The following is a 21,637-nucleotide window of genomic DNA, read 5'->3' on the forward strand; positions in this document are numbered from 1 at the left end:
TTTTTGGAAAGAGTCACTAAGGTTTCAGCAGGGATATCGGTGAAGGTACTCTTAATGGTGGGCTATCATCACTCTATGTAGGTACTTGCTGTGATATATGGAAAGCAAATGGATGCAGTGCTTGTGTTGGTATTGTTTATGTTGTTCTCACAGCCTTACCTAAAACTCCTGGCTAATTCATTATTCTGAGAGCCTAATGCAAGGCAGCAGGTACTACAGTTCCCCTGCCGAGTCTATTTTCAATATTAATTATCTTGCTGCGCATTAAGTAGTTTTTGTTTTTGTGTTAAAAGGTTTATGAAGATTAGATGATTAAAATGATAAAAATTAATTTTCTCAAGCATAGCCACTCTGCAGCAGTCAACTGCAAAAAGAAAAATGTGTGCATTTAGTTGTCTTGGAAAGATGGTACTATAACTAAGTTATTACAAGGGGGGAAGGGAACAGTGGGGAAGGCTGTTTTTGTCACAAATGTTGTGGCTGCCCTGCTGGCCACACACTTGTGCTTGCGGTGATGTGGCTGCCGCTCATTTCCATCTCCAATAAAGCAGATTTTTGTCTGAGAAATTAATTTCAATATATGACAACCAGTGACAGGAATGGCTATCACTTGTAAACATACCACATCTGCTGCAAGGCTAAGCTCAGTGTGACAGCAGAGTATATTTTGTCTGCTCTTTGAAGGGGAGGGGGGCTGATGAAACCCAGCTTGTGTCGGGGTCTGGTTTCATGGCATTAAGTTGGGATGCGGTGCAAGTGCCTCTCACAGGGGCAGCTGTTGCTGGAACATGATCTTATGGCTAAAGGAATCTCTTGTACAAACACGGTTATTATGCCTTGGCTTCCTAGCTGTGAGATGATGAGGAAATCCTGAAGGAGAAGTCACAGCCCTACCTTCTGTGAGACATTATTAGTCTGCTAATGCTGACAGATATCTGGTGTCACGCCGCTGCTCCTTATCCCCAGTGACATCCAGACCCCGCAGAGCTCTCATGGCTTATTACAACATATTGCTAATCTGGGGGCTGTTTGGCCTCAGCAGGTTTGTTGCTGGGTTTGATTTTTGTCCTCATGGTGAATTCAGAAGCGAGAATCAGTTGGTAAAGGAGACACCTACCCCTCTCGCTTTGACAGGGCTGCACTTGAAGTGTGAACCAAGTTGCAGAGCAGTAGAGGTAGGTGCAGCTATGGGGTAGCCCTGCGAGGCTGCCACCCCAAAGGGCCCATGCTGTAGTTTTCTGCCATACACCCTAGTCACCTCTGCTGCTTCCATCATGGGACACGTACGTTGGGTGAGAGAGGGTGAAAAGTGACCCTGGGCATTACCAGCAGCAACGTCACCCCACGCATCGTGCTTCAGACCCTTCCCTGTGGCTTTGGTACAGAGTATGTTTTTCCTTCTTTTTCCCTCATTATAAACTTGGTGACTTATAGGCAGCATAAAACAGTTTGCTATAGCAAATTCTTCTCTGTCAGGTAGAAGAACCAGTACAGTATTTGCTAATGCTAAAGCAGTGGGTATTAAAGTCACTCTTCTCATTAGCAGTGGTCACCCCCCATTGCACATGTGAAGATGAAACCAAAACAGCAAAAGGCGTTGTGTGAGATACAGAGCCGAGAAGCTGAGGACAAGAACTGTTCTGATTGTTTTACATGTTGGATGGATCAGTTTTATACAGTTCTGTGACGGTTTCTGCATTTTGGGACGCTTTGCTTTAATGACTAGCACTCTAAATATCACTTCTTGTATGAGGTTGTTGTCATTAGTGTTATGAATTGTTATTTGTTGATATCATGAAGTCTTTTCAATGTCTTAGAATTTATTACGAATATTAGAGATGCCAGTGTTTATCTATTTTACACCTTCATTATCTGATCTAACCCAATAATTGCTCCAAATACATCAAATGGTGTTATCACTGCTGTCTCATTTCATTGTAACTCCCATTTGTTAGTGCTTTATTTCTAAGAAATAATTTATAAGAAAACATGCCTAAGCATAAATATTATGCACCAATATTAAGTACGTACAAATCTCAGGTATTTGACAGAAAATGTCTGTGACTCAGGGGTGGCACAGTGTCTGGTTTAGGCCAGTGTTGGTAGACTGGGGCGGTGAGAATGCTTAATGTGGGATCCTGAAAGGCCTCTGAGAAGCCTAAAATACCTGTAGTGCGTATCTCAGCATCCTACACACCTGCAGTAAAGGTTCCTCCCAGTGCTAAATGTAATCTCTATCCTCAGAAAATGAGGAGTTTGTCTTATTAACAATGACTGTGTTATTTGACCTCTTTCCCTAGTTCTAAACTGAACTTGTGTGTTGTGTGAGGCTACGGAGCTAGTTGGAGAGAGTGAAAAGGAAGGGAGAAGGGGCAGGGGGGAAGGAAGTTGCAGCTGTCTCTAAGATGGACATAAACATCACCCTGTGATGGTGGCAACTGTTTGATTTTTATGTTGAGAAGAATTTTTAAGGATCAACTAAATAGAAAGTAAATCCAGGAGAGGAAAGGGGCCAGGAAGACAGCTGACATGAGGTGACTCTTGATTAAGGAAACAGCCTCTCCATACTGGGCAGAGAAAGCGCACTTGGAGACTAGGACAACTTGCTGAATATCCTATCTGAGAGAAAGCACTGAAAAAACTGACCTGAATCCATTTTTAGTAATGACTGTACTTTTAACTGGAAGTGTTTTCCAGCTACGGAGAACCTGTACTCGCCTATGAGCAGGTTTTCCTTTGCTGGACTCTTCAGTGTTGGTTCCCAGCCCCTGACACTTGGAGGAGGACAGCCTCAGCTTGCAGAACAGCCCTTACCCCTGACAGCATGATGTAGCTCATGGTATGCTGGCCCCAAGTAACACAGAGTTACAGGAGGCCTTGCAAGAGCATCTGCTGCAATAAAAGCAGATAATTATCTCTGTGTTTTAGGGAAGATTACAATGAGTCTGAGTTAGTAATCCCAAACACAGCACTTCATCCATGTTAAAGGCTGGAAGGGAAAAGCCCCAGTTTCTCAGTTTGCAAGGTGGTATTAATAAATCAACCCATAGAGAAAATACTAGAAACAGTGTTTTGGAACAAATGACATGATTAAAACATATTTCATCCAACAAGTCAATTATCACACCCACTGATATTTGTTAAGATTCAATTCAGTGAAAAATAAAATCTGTGCTTCTGCTATAAATTCTGGCTTCATTCCCGTTGATACTAATCCTCAATCTTTAGCCAAAATTTGCTGAGGCATTGTCTGACACAGAAAACGGCCTCTGAGCTCTCACATAAAACCTAATTACAGGAGGCCTTGTAAAACAGGGCAAGAGATGATGCTTGCAGTGCTAAAGACATGCGTGGTACCCACTCTTTTTCCAGCAGCAAAATACCAGGTACTAGTGACACTGCATTAAATGTAGAACATGCACACAGATGCATGCATATACCAGTATTGAAAAGCATACACTGCCTTCACTTCTCTTCACTCAAAACCCAAATGCCTGCAGCAATATCAACAAATACCAAAAAAATCAGAAATAATGTTCCAATTCCCAATGCAAGAAAGCTGTGGTGTATGCATGTGCGCACAGGGGGAAGTGCATGGATTTGGATAAACAAGTAAGAAGTCAAAATTGGTTCCATACAAAATCATCTTTTGGAAACCTGTCTGTCTATTCACCAGGACCTGGGCAGCGGTGGCAGCTGGGTGAGTCACTGCAGCAATACCCACCTAGGGACAGCATGATATGGTGGGGGCCTTATATCTCTGGCAGTAATACCTCCAGCATCAGGATGGATTACCTAGATGCCTTTCCCTGCTTAGCACTTGAGAAACTGTACTTTGCTGATAGTTTTGCCCGGAGGCTGTGTATCCACTCAAACAGGAAGAGTTTGCTCTGCGAAACCACAGAGGAATGAAGGTGGCTGGCAAAAGGCAGGTTAACAGTGTAGCTCTGAAATAGTTTGGAGGGAACGTACTGCAAAATGCACTTTTGTGTGGGAACCCACCAAAACTGTAGGCTCACGGCAGTAGTGTGCAGGCAATGGGAGCAGTCAGTGGCTGTGTTCAGCAGGTTGCCCCCGGAAACAAGGGAATGTTTGTCACTCATTAACGAAGCGGCAAATGAGACACAGCTTTGCCAAATGTCTGAGCAAAGTTCCTAGTGGAGAGGCAACTAATAGGCTTTCTGGTACATGTTCAAATTTTCCATCACTGGTCGGGGCATGGTGATAAATTGATGGTGTCCATAGTATGCTTTTTGATAGCGATCAATGTCTAATTGTCTAATTATGCAAAATGTTAATCTGTTAATGCCTGAAGCTTTAAGCCTTGCCTTCAAGAATCAGCCCCCTGTGCATTACTGCTTTCCTTCTCTGACAGACAAATCACCTGTATCTTTGCTCTTGACCTACCAGGGTTAACTCCTATCATGACAATGTCATTAACTCAGTTTAACCTCTTTTTTTCTTTGGAAGCATGAAAAGCTAAGCTACGGCTGTCGCAGACTCAAAACGTGACGCAGACTGCACCGCTCGGGCTGATTCCCTCTGCTGCAATCCCTGCAGAAAACAGTCAGCTACGGCTGGATGCCCTCGCCCTTTGTGTTGGTCTACACAAGGGCGACCGAGATGCTTTAAAAATGCCCTTTCTGGGGGTGAGGACTGCTGTTATTTCCTCCCACAGTGGGGGAAGGCAGCGCGCCCCCTCCTCGCCGCGCCTGCCCACGGCGGTGGCAGAGCAGCACCTAGAGGCCGCGGCGAGGGGCTCGCAGCTGGGTGCTGCGGGAGGGTGGCAGGAGAAAGGGGGTCCCAGTGAGGGCCTGCAAAACTATGGGGCTTGAGGACAGAGTGCAGTTTTCCCAGCATCACAGAGGATTTGGGGATGAAGGCAGGGCGAGCCCAACCTTCCTGAGTCTCACAGTCCTGGTCCAGCTTGGTGCTGCCTGCCGTGGCTGGGCAGCCTGCCTTCCCCAGGAGGCTGGGGAACGGGGCATTTTGTGGTTAGGTGTGCTTGCTCATCCTGCTATCACAGAGAGCGCCCTGTTGGCAGTACCTGGACCCCTCCTGGCCTGCCAGACCCCTGCTTCCCCCCCTGAACCTCCTCTGTCCTCTCGCCTGCCTCTGCCACTCTGCCCCAAGGCAGCACCAGGATGGGCAGGGGCAAGTTACCGTGGAAAGAAACTGAGAATAGTTCTGCCCCGTGTGGGATAGAGACCATGCCTTATCACCAAGTAATCCCTCTCACTGTAAGGGTAGAGCTTTTTCCAAGTAAATCTTTTTGTGTGTCTGAAGATCCTGATATAATAGAGTTAAAACTTCTGGGGGGTCACGAATGTCATCTGACCCTGTTTTGGTCAAGAAATCTGCCATCGATGCTGACATTGATAGTCACTAGAAGAAGTCACCCTTGTTGTTGACTGCAGCTCAGCTGGCTGCTTTCAAACATCTTTTCCAGACATTTTTCCAGACACCTTTTCCTGAAAGATTAAACGGTTCTTTATGACTGATATTTTCTCCTCATAGAACTACTTTTGTGTTGGAATTAATTCATTTCTCTATCTAACTCTAGCAGTTGGATAAGCTAAGAAACAGATTTGTCCTCTACAGCATTTTTGCCATTACTATGGCTCTGAACTGGCTTTGGTATTTAAGCATTCATGAGAAAATATGTATACTAGAAATAGGTGCAGCAATTTAGTATAATGCTATGTATGGAGGCAACACCACTTCCTCCAATTAGTCTTAATTCCCTTATTAATATAGCTGTGAAGGTCAGTCTGCCTTGGAGAGATGCTTGTTTTCACTCTGGGATGAGGCGGGGAAGCTGTGAGGAAAGGGGTGGAAATCAGGAGGACAAGAGGAGGTTGGAGGGGAGTCAGGTCAGTCCAACCCTTCACAAGAGGATGGGGCACGTGACTGAGGTTTAAGGTTGCAATTACTTTCTGGACAAGGAAATAGGTGTCAAACAGACAAGGAGATGAGAGGGCTGTATGCAACTAGAGCCATGTTACGTGTCTGCTGGGGAAAATGAGACAGGGATAACAGAATAAGGATGAAACTCAGTCTGTTTACTAGGAAAGTTGATGAGTACACGAAGATCTCACCTTGCCTGTGCCTATTACTGCTCAGGCCAACAGTGGGTTCATCCTCTAATCCTGTGGGCTGAGCCGTTCCTGAGCTGCACAGCTCCTGCAGTAGCTGGCAGAGGGCTGTGGTCAAAGCCGAGCTGATGGCAGGGCTCTGCGTGGGACAGATGGGCAATACAATCTGTAGACTGATACAAACTGGAGCAGAGCAGCATTTTGTGTGCAATTGTTTTTCCAATCCTTCCTATTGATCATATTTTAAGGTAGGCCTGACCCTTGCATAAACAGAACACAACTAAGGACAAAAACATCACTTAAGACAGGGTCTCTGTTCTGTGACGCTTCCTTTTCACCCAGGGTTCTCCCTCTGTGGCTGGCGGCAGGTGTTTCTAATGCTGTTATACTGATGTTTATGAGGTGCAGCTTATAGTCATATTGTCTTTGCACAAGATCTTTGATGAATGTATAAATACTTATTAGAAGACAGTCCTGGAATAAAATGGGCAAACAGCCAATAGAGATATAACCAGAGAGAAAGGAGAACAAAAATAATTTTCACAAGTGAGACAAGTCCCTCACCACTGCAATGCCAGAGTCACCTTGCTCTTTTACCCATTCCTTACAACCAGGTGCTTTCTTTCACCCTTTTTCACTTCATTTCCCATTACCTTCAGCTTATGCAAGCTGTGGTTATACTCTATACAAAAGCTCTTATGCAATGCAGGTATTTTGGAAACCTAGTCTTTTCAACGAACCCTGCCACCATCAAGCTAGCAAGCTAATTCATCACTGTTCTCACCGGTCCTGGAGAGCTGAAAGGTAGTGCCTTTTAGATGTTGGTGCTTGTAATGGTGATTGCATTTTCATTTCCAGGTTCATAATGTGCTGGTCACCACCCCAACTAAGCAGAGAATATTTCTTACTCCTGGGGCCATACTGAATCATCAGCCAGTCTCCCTGGGTACTTTTGGCAGTCCCTCACCACCTTGACAAAAATCTTCTGGCCACAGAGGGCCCTGGGGAAGGCTGAATGCAGTGGGGTTATGCTTGAGTATTTAGGTGTGGTTATTGAAGGAGTACATCCAAGTCACCTTGCTCTCATGTGATGAGCAGCAACATCATGTAAATCTATAAATTTCTCTTTCTTTAATCAAAGCCTGATATTCCAGCAGGAAGTGGTGTATGGAGCCGAGCAGGCTACCATGATTAGCTTTGTAGTTAAAGCACATCAGCAAGCAATTTTATCATTAATACTCATGAATAAGACTCTGTGCAGGGAAAATGTTTTGGAAACAACAGTAATGTAGACGCAGACCTGAGATTATTGATTGCTCTCCTGCTTGAACAGTACCATCAGGAGCCCTCTGTCTTGCTCCAGAGGGCAGCATAATGCAGGGAAGGGTTTATCTCTGTTCCAAACTTTCAGAAGGATAAACTTGTAGAATGAGGCCTTGATTCCCTCTCCCTGATCAGCTCTTCTCCCACAGGACCCTGGGCTCTGTCACTGGTTGTCTCCTTCTGGGAGAGGAGACATAGCTCAAACCACAGTCTTCTTGCCCATCCAGTTCCCCAAAGGCACATTTTGTTGTAACAAAGCTCTCCTTACCACTGTACCTAAAGTGCCAGCGTACAGCTGGCGTCCTGCTGAGCATCTTTGTTACTCCAGATATTCTTAACCCATTTAAGAAATACCCTGTAATCTAGATCAAAAATTGGTCTAGATGGAAGAAGAAGAGGGTTGAGGGAAGATGTTCTCAGCGGAGAGAGTTGTATAATTGCAATAAAAGCGCGGTCTGGGCAGGCCTAGGCACTGGTCTGCAGGGAGGCCAGATCTGGGAGTAACTTTACAAATGCCAATAAATTGATATGAGCGTGCAGGGGATCAAGAGCTATGAAAATCGATAAGGCCAACTAGCCAGCTGGTCTGTGTGTAACTCCACAGAATTCGATTTGCACCAGTTGGTCAGCCACCGACCATAAGGCCAGAAGTGTGTGTGTGCCACGCGGGGAGAACTGCTGCAAGACAAGGGCCCCACAGAGCTCCACTCGCCAGATGCTTCATGGAGATAAGCTGCTTGAGCGTTTGCTCAGGAAACACAGGAAAAAGCAAAACACAGCATGTGAAGCAGGATTTCATAGGCACATCGGGGTGGCCACGGAGAGCAGCCGGTGGGCAGGGGAGGCAGTGGGACAGACTCTGCCTGCACACAGCACTTGACGCTAATTGTCCTCCTTGGGCTTCTGTGTGTTCCTTCAAAACTTGCGTGGAGCTGCTGCTATATCAGGCGTGGCACCGCTTTAATGCTTTGAACTTTGGTAGTGATGCTTGTCTAGAAACTATGCTAACAAGAAAATCCACAAAGAATGTGGTTTGTTTTCCAGACTAAGTAATCTTGTTTGATTTTTGTAGTAGGTATTGGGTCTGATGGCGCTCTCCTTATTTGCAGTGAAAGGGGCAAAAGTAATTGCTGTCTCGCTCAATGTTGTGAATAACTGTTGAAGTCACTGAAGTCAGCATTGGCTGTGAAAGCCTTTTCCCTTGTTGAATTAATTTTGGTGTGCAATAATTCATTAAATAACAAGAAAACAGATGTTGATTGAGTATTGCAAAGCTTCTCATAATTGCAGTTATTCCTTCTTGTCCTTTATTTATAAACTGAATCCATACTAGAACTGTACAAGTAGCTATTCAGTTAAAAATGACAGTAACAAGTATCTTTGCAAACACAAATAAGAATTTCCCAAGAGGGAGAAGTTCTATTTCCTGTACTAGAGGGGGAGGCTTGAAGCCCAGACCTTGGCTAGGGTCTCTCCTGTTACCAGTGTACGAGCCAGGAACTGAGGTTGGATCTCCCATACTCCATTCCACCCCATAACTATAAGGCTGTCCTCTACTCTCTAACTTGTACAAGCCATTACACTATAAAAATGATAACTAGACTGGTAGCAGTGTTTAGCGTTGAGTATTTCTAGGGTATACTCATTCCAGCCTCCCTTGGGAGCAGAAACATCATTCTTATGTCAAAGATGGGGAAACTGGGACACAGCTCTTTGTCCAAACTTGTGTGACCATTAGGATCAGAGTCCTTCAGCTTCAGAGTGTGGCCTAGATCAGCCCTACGAACTGTGTTTGTTGCCTGTCAGTGCTAGCTACTGCCAGTGAATTAAATAATAGCTTAGTGGAAGAGGAAAAATAAGCAGTACTGACAAGGAAGACAAGGAACGCTTTTCAGTGAGATCTGAAAATTGAGAAGAGTTGATTAGGCTCATATCACTGTGATCTAGGGATAGTAAACAACCCGCTCCCTGCAGCTACAACAGTGGGAATATCGACCAGATGGAACTGCTTCCCCTGAAATGCAGTAACACATTAGGGAAACCTGCACAGCATGGTACCTAAATGCTCCTTGACCTTATTTTGCAAAGAAGGTAGTGTCAGAGAAGCACGCTGTGATGCACTGGAAGAATGATGGCTATAGGGGCAGCAGCTGCCCTGTACCCGCACACGTGCCTGCCTGCCAGGGCTGCCTGACTTAGCGAGGGTCCTGGAGTCCAGGAGTATCATGTCCTGGTGAATCCCCTGCAGTGCACGTTAGGAAATATCTGCAGCTCTGCTCCCCTCCAGAGTCTGTGCTCTTGCTCAGCGATGGACTGGTGGCAATGAGCGAGCAGTGCTGTATCGCTAGCGGAGGTCCGTCTGCCCCTTTTCAAACTGAAAAGCCACAGTTTGTTGGAATGGGAGAGACTGGGGACTATTCACAAACTTCCCAGCCTCCAAGGCTTTGGAAAACCTTTCAACAAGTTTCTTTGGTTGCACCCAGCCTTTCTGGTGGCCTCCTTTGCCTTTGGTGCTCTTGTAATCCTATTTGCCCCATGACTAACCTGCAGGGAGCAGAAGGGCTCCCCGATCTGCCTGCCTGCTGCCAGAGATGCTCCTGCTGACCAAGAGAGCAGTGTGTGCTCAGGGAGTCCTGGCAGTGGCTCCACTTGGGGGACCTTGGGTGACAAAGGGGGACATAGCACGTACAGTTGGCGGCAGTCAGGACACCGAAGGCTTTCTGGAAAATATGCAGTATTTCTGACTGACTGGGTACAGTGGTGATTTTACAGGGCTCTTCTGCCTCAAAAAGGAGCAGCAGAGAAGAGGAGCTGAGGGGGGACGGATCGGCATTGATTAAGCTGCCAGTTCTGCTAATGTCACTGTGGACACAGCCACTTTCCTTTTCTTTGCCAGCAGCAACTTTAATAATAAGACGCAGAGGGAGAAGGAGGGAGTGTCAGAGCTGAGCTACTCACAGTGCTGCTGGCAGTATTTAGATGAGAAACTGGTGGTGTGATGGATGGCAGCGATGCAAAGATACATGGTGATCAGCGCTCTGGAAACACAGGCAGATTAAGTAGGACTGTGCTTGACTAGTCTGAAGGTGACTCTACCAAGAGCCAGTTGCTAGATGCTAATCACTTTCTGTCCTCAACAAATAGTATTTGTACTGAACTCAGCTGTGGGTACAACAATTCATGCAAATATGTTGGCAGGTGTGCTTTCACGTGTTGGCTTAGATCTGCAGGCAGCGCTGCTTGCTGTTGGCCAAGCTCCACGGTTCGTGGGCAGGGAAGAGTTTGTTTGGTCTTGGGCAGAGTATGACGAGCAGAGCTGCACTTCCAGCCTTGGCGGAGCTGTGCGTGGTACAGCCGTCCTGCTGTCCTGTCTCCATGCCCTGGTCCTGCTCCCTGTGCCCCCGCTGATTAGCCGTCGTACAGGCTCAGTGGGTGGCACTCTTATCATACCATGGTTTGAAGAGGATTTTCTTCCACGTTTTACCTTCCTTCTGGCAGGCAGGGATTATCTACACAGCTCTAAGCACTCCTAGCTTCATGACCAGGTATCCGGACCAGCAGCAGTGTTGCATGCATTAACATAAGCAAGTGGGCTTTGAAGGGTCCGGACACTAAGGGTTCCTAAGTGGTAGTGTAGTTAGGGGAGGTGTCCACCAAATCTTGTACTTGACACACTGGCTTTTTATGTTACATGGCTGGACTTGAATTTAGGCCCCGTGATACATTGGTATCCCACAATCAGAGTGAATTAAGTGGTTTTGTAATTTTAAAAAATATATATTTATTTTTATTAGCTTAATATGTGCTGTATACAGCTATCTGTGATGGGCAGCTCTGAGAAGAATCAGTTGTACAGCCAGTTGTGTGGGGTCCGTGTCTCCCTGGTCATTACAAAGACGTGATCTTTTGACATCTTTCAAAACAGTGCATCAAGCTATTTCAAAGGAGGTTTCCGCTTAGAAATGAGTATAATGCTTTAGTTCTAATTCCGTAGGAGTTAAATTGAATGTTAATAACATCTCCAACACTAGGCTTCACATATAGAACATTATGGATATCTATCTAGTGGTTCCAATTAACCAGGGGCATGGTCTTTGCTGTCGGTTTCATCCAAGGACAAAAGTAATTCGTTAGGATAGCAAATTGCCTTCTACTCCTGCAAATTAGCATTAGGCTGTCACTGCAAAAATAATCCATACTGTCTGGATTATGGCAGTGAAATTGCTATAAGTGAAAGCTGTTTTCTGAACTAATATTTAGAGAAGATGAGAGAGAGAGAGAGAGAGAGACATGAGGGACATTATTAAATAGATTTCTTCTTTTTTTTTTTTTTTTTGAAAGAGGTTCGCTTTCTCCTGAAAGGGTAATGTACATCTATCTTGCAGGGAGTTTCCTTAGAGGGTTTAAATGGAGAGTGAAGCTTTAAGAGCAAAGTGAAAATGGAAGAAGAAATATACTGCCATGGGAAGCTCAGAAATGAGACATTGGGGGTTTCAGAGAGTGTTCATAAATCCTCTCCTGCCCAGAGGGCATTCCTGTGTGACCATCAAAATGACACACATGCAGCTGTCTGGTGGTTTGCCACATCTCTAGGTTTGATGGACTTTGCTCTGGGGATGGTTAAACCTCCAGCTGCTCAGAATGGCAGTTTGTTTCCCTTAACAAACGTGCTCAAATGTTTACTTGAACTATTCAAGTCCACAAAATTAGATTATAAATTGTTTCCAATGGTTTTTCAACACATTTTCCTGGCTAGGACCTGGAAATACAAGAGGCCATCGACATCTGAAAACCTGTCCTGCCCGAGCACTGCTTCACCGTTACGTGAGGAGCTGGATCAGTGCTTGTGCCTGGGGCCTCCTAAGATCCCTGTCACACCTTTGGCTTAACAAAACGCACAATAAGGTACAATAAGGTACACCTTACCAACACACTGGGGAAGAAACCAGGCACTTCTCTAACTGGCTTGGTGATAGGACTGCAAAGCTCACATACGCAGCGAAAGCAGCAAAAAGCAGTCCCTAGCTGGTTCCCTGGGGCAGTACAGCTCACGCAGTTACATGAAAGCATATACTTTGGGTAAAAGGAGGCAAAAGGCAAGTCAGACATGTGCTGCAGGCAGAAAAGGGAACTCTTCAAAGTGGGCAGGAGCAAAGCAGCAGAGCTGAGGGCAGGGTGGGGGCATGGTGGCAGCTGGGGGCTAGGGCAGGCACGCCAGGACCCAGGAAGGCAGCGTGCTTCTGAGCCAGCAGCGCTGGGAATGGTTTGGCTCTGGTCACCTCGTCAGCTCGGGCATTCTGGGGATTTAGAGCATTGAAAAACAGTTTAATAATAACTGACAAGATATTAGCATTGATTTTTAACATGCTGCGTGGGTATAATAAAAGAGTAGGTATATGATGGATGACAACGGTGCAAACCGCTTGTTTGGCTTTGTTCAGTTAGTGTTGACTGAAAAAGATGAAAGAGAAAAAAGGATCTTCTCGTACTGCCATGAATCTTAACGATGTAAGGCTCAGGCCACCAAGGTTATAACAAATTTCAAAGCCTCCCTTAACATCCTATGGAATAACACTGATACAGAGATTGTTACAGAGACAATATCTGATGCCTAAAGACAAAGTTTTTATTTGCTTTTATTAAAAAAAAAAGGGGGGGGGGGAGTTGGAAATACGGCTTATGAGTGCGGACTGGGAAGGAGGACAGCTATTTCCAAGGCTATTGCCAATCCCCTTACATGGACATGCTTTGCCTGTTGCTCTCCAGTACGAGTACTCGAGAAGGACTCATGACTCAACACGTGAGTCTGAAATGCATTCATCGGTTTCAATTTATTACAATGCCTAATGTACAAAAATAGGAGCCTTTCAAGAAATGTATTTTTAAAAGAGACCAGAAAGTGATTAGAAAAGAAAAGGGGGAAAAAAAAAAGCCAACAGCAACAACAAAACTCTGAAATAATGCAAGCAGTTGTACGTATTTCCTAGCAGTGAAAGAATTAAAATCCAGGCATTTTATGACTTGGATAAATCTCAAGTTTCCCTGTGCGTACATTTGTGATTACAAATTTGGAGAAAGACTTCTGCAAGAAGATGAAAGTCCTCTTGCTACATGAGGACTTGGCTCTTCTTGCTCAAATACAGGCATGTTTTCCAGATTATTTGCTTTGTGATAGACAGACAGCTCTAAATCCAGGTCTTTCAATCTCTTAGCAAAACTCTTGAAAGTGTTGAATGCACGTGTAATACACAGGATTCGGGGAAACTCAAACAAGTTGTATGTCTGCTAAAAAGAATAGAAAATCTGCAAAAAGGAATATGAAATTGGGATGTTTAACAGGACAGGAACACGGTAATTTCAGAGCACCTGGAGCAGATGCAGCAGGACCTGTATTTTCAGGACTAGATCTGGAGCTGTGGCAAATCTGTCCCCAAAATGTTTAGGTATTCAGTTAATGAACTGGAAAATATTAAACTTTTTGGATATTTAAGTGTTTAGCTGGCTAACATATGTGGGTTTGAGGCTGACTATGGCAGTAGCATGAAGTTCAGTCTGGTAAAATGGGTAGAAACCCAAGCTGTGCTACGATGGGAAGATGTTGATGCACTCCTGAGCTACCCAGTTCAAAGCTGGTGTCTCTCAGAACTGACAGTGGCAGGCAGGCGTTCCCTTTGCAAGAGCGGTTTGCGAGGCTGCACAAATCATATTTAAGTGTTTGCAAGTGTTGCCATTCCCCTCCCACTGAAGTCAGTGGGGCCTGCTGCTGTGACCAACTTCACCCCACCCTTCTGCAGGTGAGAGCAGAATCGATGCTGTTACCTCTCCAGCACGGCAAGGCCCTTCCTTCTCCCAGTTCTCCCAGTAACACACAGCCAAGTGCTGCATCGTTTCCAAATGACCCACGTACCTGAAACTGGTGACCCAAGTAGACGAGAAACAGGCAGGGCCAGGATACTGTCAGATATTCAGGATTAATTTAATTAACCTGGGTTATATTTGAATACGCCAATACTGGCCTTTCATAAGACATCAAGGTTTCGGGGGCCCATCTGGCGAGTAAGGTCCACAACTGTTAATGTTTGTTCTGTTTTTCAGAACTTCTGCCTCCTAACATACAGATGCAGTCTGTTCCCCAATTAAAAGTTAAAGTCGGAATAACGGTATCCATGCAGTGGAGGAATACATGTCACTGAAATGGTATCACAGGCTGTTGTGGAAAACTGGGTATTTTCCAAAAAGCTGTAAAATGGCTAGTGTTCGCATGCACAACCTTTCTTTTGCTGGGAATATTTCAGCTTTTCAGATGTCTGAAAACGCAAAGAGCAGCTGTGCATGTAGCCTGTTAGCTCCCCTCCAGAGCAGGATGACTGCTCATAAAGCAAAAGCAAACACTCCAAACTGGCTTCATCTAAACCACCCTGCATCGCTGCTGTTACTTGTCTACTAATAGAGGGCCAGCTGTCTAGTCAGTGAAACAGAAGCATCAAATTACAGAAATCATAGAAAATGGAGCCTGGGAACCCCTTAAAGTCACCTGGTCCATCTGTTGCCCTAGGGCACAGTCAGCTTTACCTTTGCTAATTCCCTCTGGTTTCTCTAACCTGTTCTCAACAATCATCAGTAAGGGGAGATTCCAGATTTACCCACAAACACGTAAAGAGTAAAAGATGTGCTAATAGCCGAACAGCTAATAGGTTCTCTCTGTGAGGTTGATCTGTTGTAGAAAACATTCACTGCTGAAATATCTGTGTGGTTTGCTAATGCTCCAAGGAAACATGCAGATCCTTTGGAGACATGCAGATCTTAGCACTGGAAAATGGGAAACACATGCTAATTTCTGCTGTAAGGTTGTTAGTAGTAATCTGTATGGGTAAATTTTTGGCAAGATGGGACTTTTTTGGACTAATGTACTTATGCGGTTGCCTTTAAGAGCATAATTGTAACAAATGTGATTAGCCTACAATTCTCCAAGAGAGGCTGCACTGTGAAGGGGATGTGAAGGTTTGCTTCCAACTTCAGCCAGGCAGCACTCGTGGCCGCTTCCTTTAATTAATACACCAAGGCTGTTTAGGCTATACAAGGTGAATTACATCCTGTGTTTGGTGCATCATCCTTTTCTTTCCCTTCTCCAGCCCTGGTGGGTCAGGACCTGTGACAACAGGGCAGTCTGCAAGCAGCAGGACCTTGGTGAGACCTCCCTGTGCCCTGGCTGCGTGCTGTGCCACTGCCCCTTACCAGCTTTGGTGCTGGGCTGTAGCTGGGAAAAGCCACGTCGTTGCACTGGAAATGACACAGTGACAGGTACGGCAGGAGGGCAGCACAACATGGAAAAAGTGCTATCAAGCTGGCACCCTTACGGTGTCCAAACTAGTCAATGCTAGAGTAATTGTGTCAGCACATTATTGATGGTTTCTAACATCAAACGTCCACATCTTAATTCCAGTCAAATTAGCTGAGCCCCTAAATATTCTTGTATAAAGTGCAAGGTGGGTGTAATGAATGTCTGTACATGGCCGAGACAAGACAGCATGAAGAGGCTTACGTGGAAGAGGCAATTCAGAACTAATCCCAGGCTCTGCTGCATGGCAGCATCTCTGAATGCCTTATCAGCTAGAGATGAAGAGCAAGCGACTCTTGGACGTTACCATCTATGCAGTTTCTGAATTGTACTAGCCATAAAATCTTTTAAGCATTTTTTCCAAATCCACATAATTCACAGGAAAATGGGGAACAAACTGGTAATGGAAAAGAGCAAGTGTAAGCTAGTTAATAGGCCATACTGCCATTTACACTCAGGCTGAATGTAAAAAGCTTTTTTAGAGCAGTTTTAAGGAAAATGAGAATCAATCCTTTTGAACCTATGCTGTTTTACACAGTCTGAGGAACTCGCACAAAATGGGTATTCCCTTTTTCAGCTCATGGAATATAAACCACAGAATATTATTAAAAATATATATATGTCTAGATCTGCTGTGCTTAATACTGTGAAATTCCATGATTCCAGGGATACAGAGTACCCTTCTAAAAGCTGCTTACCCATATCAGGTACTGCAGGTTTTACCATCAATTCCTGACTTACTAGCAGCTCTCTACAACAGCTCAGCTTTTTGTGGCCTCATATTCCAGTATTTTCCTATCCTGAAGCTTCCTAACTTACATAGCTTACGTAACTTATAGTCGGATCCCCTCAACCTAGGTTTCTTCAGTGAGTGAATAAAGCTGCTGGAACTTTTCATCCCCAAGCAAATCTGATGCTGGTTTTCTATATTTCCCTCCAACCTGTTACATACTGTATGCTCTGCTTTCCTACCTGCACGCATTAAGGTTTCAGCAACCAAGCAAGAAGTATCTCTTCACTCTTGCATATCAAGCAAAACAATGTTAGCAGTGTTAGGTCAATATACAAAAAAACCTCTTCTCTTGCTAATTAAAATTCCCTGTGCCCAGTACTGTGTGTGTGTGTATATATATATAACAACAAATATATATATTACTTGTTTCGTAACCCAGGATTCCTAGAGTCTATCTTATTTTCACTTTCTGGTCTGGCTTAAGAAGCATTAAAATTAAAGAAGGAGGCTAGTCAAGATCTGAGGCTCTGAGGGGTTGCATTTTTTTTTTTCTCCATATGACTTATCCTTCTGTTTGGTAATTGCTCTTTTTTGTGTAGATCTGGTTGAGTAAAGCCTTTGCCTGGGTATTTTAAACCCATTTTAGAATGAGGCCTGGAGAAAGAATCAGGAAAGATGAAAGTATGAGCAGAAATTATTGGGCACAGAGAACTTGAGCTAAAACTCTAAGACCCCAAACTTTCAGATACTTTTTAATGTCTGCACACGTATCAAGAACAAAGTATTTATTGGAAGATAAATGTTGCCAGTAGTTCTCAATAAATTACCAGAAGTTTTGGATATGCAATAAATTGGACATTTTTTTTCCACTTCTTTAAACACCACAGTATAATCAGAAATAGATAACTGCTGGTTTCAGCATAGCTTCATACTGTCCAGGAAATAAAGTGTCAGACAAATCTTTTATGTAAAAGCAGAAATTTCATTAAGAAACAACAACTGAAACACTTCCTTTGAACTGCAAATTATGCTTAACAAAGACACTTGCCTTTCAAAATCTCTGCTTTGATTCCTGTCAGATGCAGAGGCAGTGATATATGACATGACATACATCAGTTAACTCTCAGCATAAAAAGATGTGATGATTTTTCTCTAATTGAGGGGATGGGAAAGCAGCTTTTTTTTAATGAGCTTGAGAAATGATTTTAAATGGCTGTCAAATATTTGGCATCGATTAGTAGATAATTCAACTGAATGGAAGATATTCAAATTCTGGTTTTGCCCATTCCCAATGCTTTGCTTTTGAAAGTATTTTACTTTCTGACACTTCAGGCATTTATAGAATAGTTTTTCCTTTTATTTATATATATATATATATATATATCTATATCCTATGTTCAAATTTGCCTGCTGACTTCATTATGCCATTCTTATAATTTCTGGGGAGACCAGTCACCTCTTCTCTAATGGTGTATTCCAATTTAGAGGTTTCAAAGTAGTTCTATTTTATTTTTAATTTCCCTGTGTTATGCTGTTTGTTTGTTTGTTTTCTCCTAGTTGGCTGCTGTAGTATTTCTTTTTCTTTATTCCCCACTGACTCTCAGCATGTTTTTATATAACAGGTGGATATTGTTTTGTGTACTTTTCTTTTTGTATTATTTTTCTTAAACTTTGGATTCTACAATTAGCAAGATCCTGCCTTTCTCTTTTAGAAATCCAGCTAGAATAATTTGGGCAAAATGTGAGGAGCAGAGAAACTTGTAACTCTGAACTGCTCACAGCAGAAAGCCAAGGTCTGAGCTCCAGCTGAGAGCTCAGGAGAGAGGGGGTGGCTGGTCCTACCTTGCCCTCAGTACCTCACGTGGCTTTGCTGACCGCATGCATAACCAGCAGGTTATTTCTATGAGGCCAGAATCTGCTCCTTCAGATTTTACACAGGCTGGAGGCAGCATTTCAAGTTGTGTTAAAAAAACCAACCAAACAAACAAACTGGAACAGCAGTGGAAATAATCCCTCATGTAAGTGAGTTTAAAATCAGGCTATGAAAATAACTGTATAGGTTAGTAATGATTGTACATCCCTGTTTCTGTCTGCATCAGTGGTTCAAGATTATAAATATAACTCAGCTGTCTTCCTTCTGTGTTTGTTCCTGACACAGTGCTTTCTCTCTCTTCCCTGGATACCAGGCTTGTAGTTGGGAAGTGTGACTGACGCTGTCTCAGTGCAGCGTAAAAAAAAGCAAACCTCTGTAGCAAGAAGCATATTGGAGGCCTTGGTGGAGGAGGAAGGCTGTACTCTGAAAAAGCAAATGTTCAAAGGAGCCATAGCTGCTGCTTCGAGCAGAGTGACTCAGCCCTCTGGGCATGGGTTTGCCAACATAAATGCAGTTTAACTCAGCGTTTCCATGAAACCGATGAATTGACTGTCATAATTTGAGGTCTGCTACTGCCGTGTAAAAACTTCCATCCGCTTTAGTGAACTTTTTGCTGTGGAAAAGGGAAGAATAAAGCCAGCAAACTTGATTTATCATCCGTGCAATGTTGCTATCTAACTAACAGCAAGACATAGAAGCACTGTATGAACAATCAGTAAGGCAAAGTTCCTGTCTTAAGGACTTTTGGGTCTACATGGGAGAGGAGATCAGGCAGGAAGTGAACAAGAGCAGCCAGAGGTGGTGTGACTGACTCAAAGGTGATTCAGATGTCCCAGTTCAAGGCTTGTCCTTGTCCTAAGACCTTTGCAGAGCTAAAGTCCTCTCATAAGTTACATATCCTTCACTCAACAAAACGCAGCTCTGCTTTCTTGTACATCACAGCACGGAAGAGTGTTGTGTCTGGTCTATGTGAAGAGAATAAACTAATCTAGGAAGTGTGTAGATGCTACAAAATATTTTGGGAACTCTTTCACACATGAACTACCTTTGTGCACATCTGAGAGCACAGTAAATAACATTGATTTCTTTTTTTGGCAGCTGAGTCTGAAAACCTAGCTCTAAAAATCATGATAATGCAGCTGGAGACCAAAAATATACTGTAAGTGTGCATGCAGAACTAATGTGACTTGGGGTTTGACATTGGAAGCAGTCTGCAGACAAGGAATGATTTTTCAGAAGTATTTGTTGAACAGTATGGAAAAAACCCTACATCTCAGTAAGTTTCAAGATACTTGAAAGATAATTTAGAAAACAGAAAGAAGGGGTATCAAGAATGTTTATTTTTTTAATGCCTGATCTTGATGCACATGAGTAGTCTTGTTTGGATACAAACCCCTTTCTCCTGGTAAACCTTTGCCACGTTTGTACAACACAATAACCAAGACTCTTTTCATCTACCCAACTGCCTGATATGGCACCCTATGGGTAAAAGATCTGAATGTCATCAAATCCTGTACTGAATGGTTTTCCTTTAAAGACACCATTTTCAATTTATCTCAGAGTCCAGCTTAGCTCTTAAGTATCTCTTTTACGCTGGTACCACCAAACTGTATCAACATTATAGGATTATGAAGTGGGATCACTTACCCTGTCAGCTCTGTTCTAGCATTATGGCTTCACATTGATATTTCCAGCAGAGCAAATGCTGTATTTTATTAGTTACAGAGATTCATTGTGCATCCAGAAACTGCCCTCTGCACCCTGCTTTCATAATAGGATTCAGTACAGCTGAGCAAATACAACCTCTATAATATATGAAATACAAGAAGATAATAGGAGCAGGATAAACCCTCTGATTAGCTATAGTGTGCACTGTGAATCAGAAATACAGAGATGCTTTGCAAGATGGGGAAAAAAGGAAGAGGGCAAATGTACTTAAGGTCTGCCATGAAGGCCTAGTAAACCCTGCTTAAAGGATTTCTATCCTAACCAACTCTGTAATCTATACCAAAGGCCCGAATGAAATCACTACTTCAGTATATTTTCAAGCCAGACTTTAAATTCTTAACATTACAGTCAAATTGCAGGGGAAAATGAAACAAAACAAACCAAATCCAATGCACTAGTCATTAGCAACCTCCAAATAATGAGCTGACAGCAATCCCCCAACCCAAACAGCTTGATCTGGTCGTTTCTACTTACCTCCATTTGTCTCTTGGATATTTAAAGCAAAGGCTCATTTTGTCCTGCAGATTCGGTGCCGCTGCTCAGTATTATCTTGCCTGATCATAAAAAGGCTTCTGACCAAAAGGAAGAGGAAAGCGATACGTAAAACAAACACAGAAGCCCAAGAGGAAAGCTACACCCAAAAGACCAGCACTAATAGCAACTGAGAGACAGGGAAGGAGAGAACACTCCCAGTTACTAACTTTTTCCATTGATACATCTGCTACAAAACAATTTTGCTGCAAACTTCTCTTCCTCCTTGCAAGCAATGCTTTGCTGTTTTTGTAGACTTCAGATAAACTGCACAATGAATGTGGGGTTGGTTTGTTTGTGGTTTTGTGTGTGTGTGTGCTTTTTTTTATTATTATTATTTTTGTCTTCCTTTTTTGGACCAAGTAAGCAAATTAGTGAAATATGAACTAGAAACTCAGCTGACCACTTTAAAAGCATAGTGCTAGGCAGCAGTTATCACAAGGTGCATTTGTCCATACTTCAGTTTTTTGTTTTTAATTCAAAAATCCTCAGTAGAAGCAGAGCGATATTTGAAACAGCTGCCCATGGGACTTTCTGGCCAGAGAGCCCTCGTGCCGCAGAGGTGAATGTTTAGATGATTAATAACTTAATTTTTTAGGAGCTTGATGGGCAGGCAGGGAAAATATGCCACACTGTCCTTGCCTCAGAGGTATTTTTAGTGCCAAAAAAGAACTTCCTTGAGAAGGAGAGCCGATGATTTCACCTCTAAAGACTTCAGGACCGGAGGGACTTGCAGGGGGCAAAGCGCGGGATTTACTGCTGCAGCAGGAGCCGCTGGGCCCCGCTGTGCCCTCACACCGTCCCTCGGAGGATTTCAGCCTCTCCAGGGCTGCTCCTTGGTGTAGGTCACTGAGTAGCAACGCGTGTGTGCCCACAACGGCTGTATGGAAACTTTTCTCACTGACATTTAATATGTGGCTTGGAACAAATAACAAACAATTTGGTCTGAATTAAAAAGTTTTGACAGTTCCATTTTGCCAAGTGTTAGTCAGAAAGGAAAACTGATGGATGTGTCA

General features: G+C 43.7%; 1 protein-coding gene across 1 annotated transcript in view; it reads right to left on the bottom strand.

Annotated features, from left to right (window-relative positions):
• The window catches only part of KCNMB2 (potassium calcium-activated channel subfamily M regulatory beta subunit 2), a 128,393-nt gene extending 107,615 nt beyond the window's left edge, over positions 1 to 20,778 (bottom strand). The window contains 1 exon segment of the mRNA XM_040566832.1: positions 20,565 to 20,778. Coding sequence (XP_040422766.1) covers positions 20,565 to 20,602 — 38 coding nt within the window. The 5' untranslated portion in view covers positions 20,603 to 20,778.
• Between the last annotated feature and the right edge of the window lie 859 nt (positions 20,779 to 21,637).

This window comes from Cygnus olor, chromosome 9 (genome assembly GCF_009769625.2).
Source record: "Cygnus olor isolate bCygOlo1 chromosome 9, bCygOlo1.pri.v2, whole genome shotgun sequence".
In the NCBI taxonomy this organism is placed as follows: domain Eukaryota; kingdom Metazoa; phylum Chordata; class Aves; order Anseriformes; family Anatidae; genus Cygnus; species Cygnus olor.